Consider the following 8,428-nt stretch of genomic DNA (forward strand, 5'->3'; position numbering starts at 1 on the left):
TTGTCCATACAATAAAGTGTTGTTTGGACCCCAACATTTAAAGAGAATAAAATCATAGGAATGACATCAGGGTGAGTACATGATGACATTTTCATTTTTGGCTGCACTCTCCCTTTAAGAACCCATTTGGAGAACAGATTGCAATTCTCTCATACCTTCATCTTGGATAGCTTGTTTGCACTATTATCAAGACCAATTAGTTCCTCTGAGACAATTTGTCAAGGATGTTTCATGATGACTTGGAATTGCCCAGGTGCTCTTAGAGCAAAGCCAAACAGTGTAAATCTGCTCTATCAACGTTCTGATTAGAGTTTGATTTCGACTTAAGGGTTCTCATTCACGGCAAAGTGACAGGCGTGTTTACTCTCAGCTAGAACTTCTCAATCCCTTCTTTCTGAGTGGTCTCTTTTATAGCTTTTGTGAACCCCTTCCAAGAACAGCAAGACCATTAGTAGCCTGTTAATAATCCATTAGCATGAGTTTTAAACTGTTGTTTTAAATGCTTTTTGATCTGATACCCTAATTAGTCATTACTAGCACGCACATTCCCGTCCGGACTCACACTAACAGAGAGTTTTATCAAACACACGAGCATTCCTCCTTTCTGTAAACATTTTTTTTTCTTTGTCTTGATAATTTAATTGTTGGAAATTGCGTGTTCCTGAGTAGTTGAGTTCAAAGAAGCTAGGTGCATGCAGGCCGAGGCAGGGCAAGGAACAGCTGCCGTGCATCTGTGTCACGCTAACATCCTGTCCAATGAAAAAAATACTTAGCACTGTAGTTTATGGAGTGCAAAAACAGGGTGGTTTCTCATGTACAAGCTATGCGTTTAAAATTAATCTACTTCGACATGGCGCGTTTATATTGCTTTCTTTAGTGACTTGAAACTATACATATGGCATTCCGAAAGGAATGAAAATAGTGACATCTGTAGAATGTTGCATTTTTATTAATAAAGTTTTTTTTTTTTTTAGACTTAGATGCTGATATGGCATTAAAACTGAAAATTTTGCTTTTTTTTTTTTCTTTGTTTTTTCCAGTTTATCCATCTCTGGAATCTGAAGAGGACAGCCCCATTTTCAAATCGAGATCGAAAAAAAGGAAAAATACAGATGACACTCCATATAGTCCAACAGGTAGAGTAAAGTCTACAGTTTCAGATGGGAATTTGACTAAAACATGATTTTAATCACATGGGATTATATTCACGCTGTTGCAGCACGAGTTGGGCCCACTGTACCACGACAGGAGAGACCAGCTCGGGAGGGGGCACGTGTGGCATCCATAGAGACAGGATTGGCAGCTGCGGCAGCTAAATTGTCTCATCAGGTTAAAGCTTTACGTTCTTCATTCAGTGCAACTCAAATATTTACATTGCAAAGTAAAAACAAACTAGGTCGTTTATAGTGTAAGTATCGAGTCATTTTAAGATTGTCTGTATTTCCTATATCTGTACCCATTAAAATTACATAAATTATAAGCAGAACGGCTTGTTAAAACATTCTATTATTTTCTGTTGTTAAATGAAGTAAATACTAGGGTTTTCACAAAAACCAAAATGTCAGTGTGGCTTAGTCTGATTACCAAATCACAAAGGCTGCAAATTATTTAAATAAATACACATGGTGCATGTTTCAAAGTGAAACTGCACTGTGTCCATTTCCACAGCAGTAGTTCAAACTTTTGGCTGCACCACACAACGTCCATTTCTGTATCTGCTCTGAGGTTTGGGTCGCTTATAACATTTTAGACAGCTAGTATTAGTATTGTAATTTCACAGTTGTACTTGTGGGCGATATGACCAAAATCTTATATCACGATTCATTTTATTTCACTGTAAAGATATTTAAAAAATTCCGTCATAATATATTTTTGCCCATTATTTTACTTTTTAATTATAACACATTTAATTGTTTTTATTTTTGTTTACATTTTAATTTTTTATTATGAACCTACAGGACAATATTGGCTTATGCATTTATTTTGAAGAGAACAAATTAACAGATGAGACTGCGTAACTTTTCATGTTCAACACCAAACCCCGAGGTGACAGCGATTTTAATATATTCTCATTTTTATGAACCAGTATCGATTTGTAAATCCCAGTGGATCTTTTGGTCTGTGCTGTTTTCAGTTGATGAATGAATTGTGCATAGTGCACCTCTCATCCAATAAATAGCAATAGGCTAAGCTTTGTTACTTTTGATATGAAACAAAGTCTCAGATTTCAAATTCTGTCAATTTCATTTGGAAACTGAAGCAATAAATACCATTTTGGCGCTCTTTAATTTGGTGTGATAGATTGTTGTAGCTTGATTAGCACCTGCCTGTGCGTAATCAAATGCATAGGAAAAGATTCCTGACAGTTTTCGTTTTTGTTTTGGATCCCATGCTCCGCTGCTACACTGGAGTGCACTCGCCACCAATTAGACAGGGGTGGGAATTACAGTTAGAAGTTAAAATAGACCACCCTCAGTGTATTCTATCAAAGTGACGAATGGCCTTCAGATTTTTCCGTCACTGATTAAAAAAAAGGTCAATTTTTGCTTAATGTGACCTCTGATCACAATATAGTTATCTTTGCTTTAAAGAAGGATTTATGATATCAAAATGTTTGATACCATAAAAATTTCAATATTCTTGTCACCAGTGTCAGTATCATAAAAAACCTAGCCTAAATTAAAAAAAAAAAACAAAGCTCACTGAAGACAAGTAAACAGTGAGATATTAAATAAGAAAAATAAACTAATTACAAGCAATAGGACAAAAAACTACAGTAGAATCAAATAAATAAGACATGCTACATACATTGTAGCATTGTATAAAGTAATCAAATGTTTAAGAACACTGCATATTCTTCACTGCGTAAATTAAATAAATATTTCTTATTATTAAAGTTACAAAAGCGATTTAGTCAAAGAGCAGTGAAAGATTTTATTTCTTTTGTTATTTGATTAACATGAATGACAGACAGTGGGAATATTAGGCTGCTGTCACTTTAAGAGCTGCCCGGATCTAATATACTGCTACACATGTTTTCTTTCTCAACTGTTTGCTTTCACTTAAGACCTAAGTTAATGTGTTTCCAAGGATGATAGACCAAATTTATGTTTTTTAAATACTATTTTTTAAATTGCAGTGAAATATTAGAATAATGTTATTTTGTATTTTAAGTATTTTAGTTAATAATAATCATATTGATAATCACACAATTTTGGCCTAATTCTGCAGGTTTACAAACAAAAAAAGGTCTATTTTCAGCAATAAAAAAATAAATGTGATGTTTATCTAAAGTAATTTTTGCTTATTAATATCAGCAGCAAAGAGAGCAACAGTCAGCAGCAAAGACATTGGTTATTAAAGGATATTTGCATGATTTAACATTTGTAATTATTGCAAGTTTGTGTCATATTCTGAGTTTGCATTTCACTTGAGGAACACTAAATTTTTAAATACATCTTCACATTTAGTCTAGAACTATAGTAGCCATAATTTCTCTAAACAGGAGAGCTGTCAGTCAGTAAATGGGAAAACAAAGTAACTGGCGTTACTTATTTAAAAAAGAATGCATTAATTTACTGGTTACTTGAAAAAAGTAATCTGATTATGTAACTTGCATTACTTGTAATGTGTTACCCCCAACACTGCTAGTAAATACTGTGTAAAGAAATAAATTTAATTACAATTTGTTGGACGTTGCATTTGCAACCATTACATTGCACCATGCCATTCATATACAGTGGAGTCCAAATGCCTGAGGCCACATGAACATTTTAACCTGGACACATAGTTGTAAGATTTTGAAAGATTCGATTGGGATTTTGGTGTAAATTGAGTAAATATTTAAGATCCTGCACTATTTAAGATCACAACTTTGTGGCATTGACCAGCACACAATGCTTTTTGAATCTTTTTCAACTCATGCTGGAGAACATGATCATCAGGTTTTACACACACTTGTGGAGTTCATGCAGCTCGAGTGTCATTAAAGTAGAAGAGACGAATGGCAAAAAATTCTGAATCCTTTCTAATAGCTTCCATTATTATAGAACCATCTGTAAGACTGATTTTAGCTAAATGACCCAGCTAACTACTTCTTTCTACAGGAGGAGCAGAAGATCAAGAAGAAGAAAAAGAGTACCAAAAAGAAGCCCATGGCTGTAGAGGAGCCTCACAAACTCTCTCAGGACAGCAGCTCTCCAGAACCCACCCCGGACTCTGAGACCAATCTGGGCGACCATGAGTACAGCACTGGAACGAGCAAGACCACCGGCAGCTCGCAACCCATGGCCCCCGGAGTCTTCCTCAGCCAGAGACGGCCTTCATCATCATCGACATCTCAGAACACCTCATCTGTCCTGCCAGCAAAAGTCGAACGTGGGAACTCGACGGACGCCAAAGGTGATTTTGGGCGATGAGTATTAAGTCATGTTTAAAGGCTTGTTTATGTTGCACTGGCCAGTATGAGAGATGCAATTCCTGGATCTTTAATAATTTATTGACACAGCTGTGGCTTAATAATGCATCGCCTTGATCATAGAGTTGCAATGTTGTTGTTGCATATGCTAACCATTTCGCCTCGTCTCGCCCGCAGCCAAGCGGCTAAAGAAAGGAATGGCAACAGCCAAACAGAGACTTGGAAAAATCTTAAAGATTCATCGTAACGGCAAGCTCCTGCTGTAACGTGGACAATGGGCGACTCAGACTTTCTCCTGATGTTTATGGACCCGTGGACTGATCCCTCCCTCCCTCGATGAGCCGGGATGAGAGCGTAAGGACTGAAACGGACGGGAACGCCAACAGGATCCCACAAGTTTTCAATTTCTAAGAAGAACATAGCTCAGATAGGTTTTTGCCTCTTCTTTTACTTTATAACTTTCAGATATTAAAATGTACAGAATACCTGCTATTAATATTTTGTAAGAAGAATTTGTCTTGTTTTACTACGGCTATCAGTTTATCAGGGGTTGCTAATATATTATAAGAGACAGTACATAGCAGTCATTCCAAGATTAAGAAAGTATCCCTTGCATGTATTCCAGTTGCATGCATTGTTTCGAGGGGGGAAAAGGGTTGGTGAGAGGTTGCAAACAAGAAATTCATTACGGCTTTTTGGATGTGGCTTATCATTGTCTTTTGTTTTATTTTTGAACAAGTATTAAAGACATAACTGGCGGGTGATGGTAAAATCCCCCATTTGGAATTTACTTTCCTTACTCCTTAAGCAAAAAAAAGCATTTTATACGCATTACCTACATGGACAACTGAAAAGTACTTTTCTGTTTGCTAAGCACTATCACAGATGATATTTATTGACCTAATATAATTGTACATGTCATAGGTAGTTGAACGCCAGAAGGCACTTAACAAAACTTCAGTGAAGCACAAATATGAACTCATATTTTTAGTAATGTATAACGTAACGGCTATTATAAAACGACAGCTTTTTATTTCATTTCTTTTTCTACAAATATAGGAAAAACGTATGTTTTTGAGGGGAAAAAACTGTCCATGTATATTTTGACAAATCATTAAACATGCATATCGATAACAAAGCATATTTTCACTAAATTACGTCGTTGAAATATCTTATTTTCCCCCGCTGGTCTAGCAATTCAGCGTATCATGTGAAGATGTCATACTAAAGTTGTTATTTATATATATATTTTGTTGTTTTTAGACATTGATACTACAATCACTTTTATGTCGTACTGTTTTTGACAATGTAGCTCTTATTACGGTTCTGTTTTATGTTACAAAACGCGCCAAAACAACGAAACACTACATGAATGGGATCTCTAGCACTGATGATAAGCCTCATCCATGACATTTCACTACATAGGGATACTTTCTCTCTTCTGTTTGTTTCACAGGCAGCACCAATTACCCTAGAATGAAATATGCATTTATATTGCTTCACAGTACAGTATGTAGAATGTAGCCTGTATATAGCTTTTTAAATGACTACTTTTTGTATCCTTTTTTCCTTAATACTTCATTATACATTTTTACTAGTTTTTGCTAATTACAGACAAAAATATATATAAAGATATAGAAATAGTCATTACCTTTGAAATTTTTGGTTAGATTTTCACAATAGCTGAACTTTTTTTAACCATTGTTTTGTTTTCATTTCATTCTGTTACATTAGACAAAAGGTGTTGCCTGGAGAACAAAATAAACAGTGTAACATTTATTCTCATATGGCCTTACATGCAGAAAACCATGTGTATTATGATTCATTTATGACGGGGGAGAAGGAAAAAAAATGAAAAAATCAACGTTTCTACGACCAGCCTGACATTTGAGCTAAAATACCCCTGATGGATTTTAAAGTTATTTTACTAGCACCTTGTGAAGTGTTTTCTGTGTCAGTGATGTAATTTATTAATGTTTGTAGCCTTTTATACTTGTATAATTCTTAAGAGGTTTTGTTTTAAATATTTTATCAGTCTGTGAGCCCCTTAGGACACTTCTATCATTAACATTGGGCAATAGTTCCTTTTTTTTTCGTCTTAGCAAATCCACGTCTTTATTGTTTTCATCAAATCAAGTGCAACTGCTCATTAATACGAAATGTTACATTATTATTATTATTATTATTAAGCAGCTATTTTAAAGATCCATACCATCATGCCATGAGTTTTATTTTGGTAATAGAGTATGTACATTCTTAACCAGGTTTACTGTGCTCATAAATTGCAGTGTTTTAGTTACCAATGTAAATCTTGTATCCACCTTTCCGAATCGAGAAACACTCAGAATCTTTGTCAATGGAACTATTTCAGGTTTTTATTTGTACAAAATGTGTGTTGCTTTGTTGTGGTTTATTTTTATATGTTCAAACAATTAAATGCATCCACTGTTTCATGGCAGTGAATGATACTTTTGTAGTAGTGCACTCTGTTTTCCTGACTCACAAAGATGTGTTTTGAATTAACCTCTCTCTATGTCATTGTTTCTTTTTAACCGTTTGTGTTAGGTTATATTGTCCCGTGCATAATTTGTTTGCTTGTTATGTATTTAAGCCTGTTCCCGTGCCATAACGGCACACAAAAGTCAGTTTTGGTAACGTGTTCTCCCACCGTTCATATGGAATGGCAGGGCTACACACGCTCTCTGGAACATGCTGTGGTAATTACTTTTAAATGGGCTCATGCTACTGTACCATTCAGGTCTGATGCCCTGGAGAAACTCTCGGCTCGCACACAATCCCCCCATTTAGAACCACATTGTCCGCTGGGAGCAAAGCTGCACTTTTTGCGCTTGTTCATTAATACACAGCTAAAGCCAAAACACCGGCGAGTCCAGCCGGCGGCTCCGGCCAAATCATTAACATAAACCAAGCCAAGGTCAACACTGTTAATACTCTATTCGTGTTGCCGCCGTGCACTTCAAATATACTCGGAAACACGGTGCATATGTACAGAGGACGTGTGTAGAATAATATTGCTCTCCTGATATGTGTAAATTGTCTTTCTGTGTTTGTCTTTATTTCCTAGTGGCTTCCAATTGTTCTCGTTTCAACATCTTAGCTCTCGGGTTGCCCTGCTCCACGAGGATTGGAGGTGAACATGCAGAGAGCCACCAGGTGGAGTTAGACGTCCCAGAAAATACTGTTGCTTCTTGACGGAAAGGGTTGGCAGGTACATCTGCTCGACTTATGACGTCAGTTAGGATTTTTAGAGATTAAAAGAAATGTAATTTCTGCGAGTTTATGCTCTAGAATGTACAGTACAATAACTGCTTTATAAACAAAAGGCAGGTTTGTCATTGATGGGTCTCTTTTGAGCTCATTTGGAGAGGACAGATGTCCAGAAAAATGTTCAAAAACAATTGTCCATAAGCAAACAATTACTGTAAAAATGTGGCCTCAACCAATTTCACATTTTTTATGTTTACTTTTTCTTTTAGTTCTTCCCTTTGGTCTTTGACGTTGCACACGATCCCACATAAATCTTAACGGCATGACATACATTTCAAATAATTTGGGATAAAACCATATTTGAGTAGGTATTTGTTATTGTTGGAGTACGTGGCAGGCTTCCCACTCTCTACATGAAAATGCCGATTTTGTCATCTACATCTGCCACGTATCACACGCAGAGCAGAAAACGCCACAGCTCATTGCCTCATGGTAAACCAAACCCCCCCCCAGCGACGTAGCGCCCATGTCCCCCCTAAGTACTTTGTAGCGTATTAATGATGTTTATCTCGGAGAGGAATTGCAGAAGAGGCCCGTATATCAGGCCTAACTTGTTCCTGCCACCAGTTTGTTTGTCTGTGCACAGCAGTGTTTAGCAAACATTGTTTTAGCAGTTAGTTAACATCAGAAAAAGCAGTGCCATTTCAGAAAGATTTAGTATGACTGATTTAGTAGACGACGGCTGGTTAAGCTCTTTAATTAAATATAACGTTTGAAAAAGGC

At 36.3% G+C, this 8,428-nt stretch overlaps 1 protein-coding gene across 2 annotated transcripts in view; it reads left to right on the plus strand.

Moving 5' to 3' along the window:
* Positions 1 to 6,893, plus strand: part of phf2 (PHD finger protein 2) — a 34,403-nt gene extending 27,510 nt beyond the window's left edge. For both annotated transcript variants that reach the window (XM_051123434.1, XM_051123433.1), the window contains exons 19-22: positions 1,041 to 1,136; positions 1,220 to 1,329; positions 4,107 to 4,401; positions 4,595 to 6,893. In XM_051123434.1, the coding sequence (XP_050979391.1) occupies positions 1,041 to 1,136; positions 1,220 to 1,329; positions 4,107 to 4,401; positions 4,595 to 4,683 (590 nt within the window). In that variant the 3' untranslated portion in view covers positions 4,684 to 6,893. The remainder of the gene's footprint in view (positions 1 to 1,040; positions 1,137 to 1,219; positions 1,330 to 4,106; positions 4,402 to 4,594) is intronic.
* Positions 6,894 to 8,428: the final 1,535 nt, after the last annotated feature.

This window comes from Labeo rohita, chromosome 11 (genome assembly GCF_022985175.1).
Source record: "Labeo rohita strain BAU-BD-2019 chromosome 11, IGBB_LRoh.1.0, whole genome shotgun sequence".
NCBI lineage: Eukaryota > Metazoa > Chordata > Actinopteri > Cypriniformes > Cyprinidae > Labeo > Labeo rohita.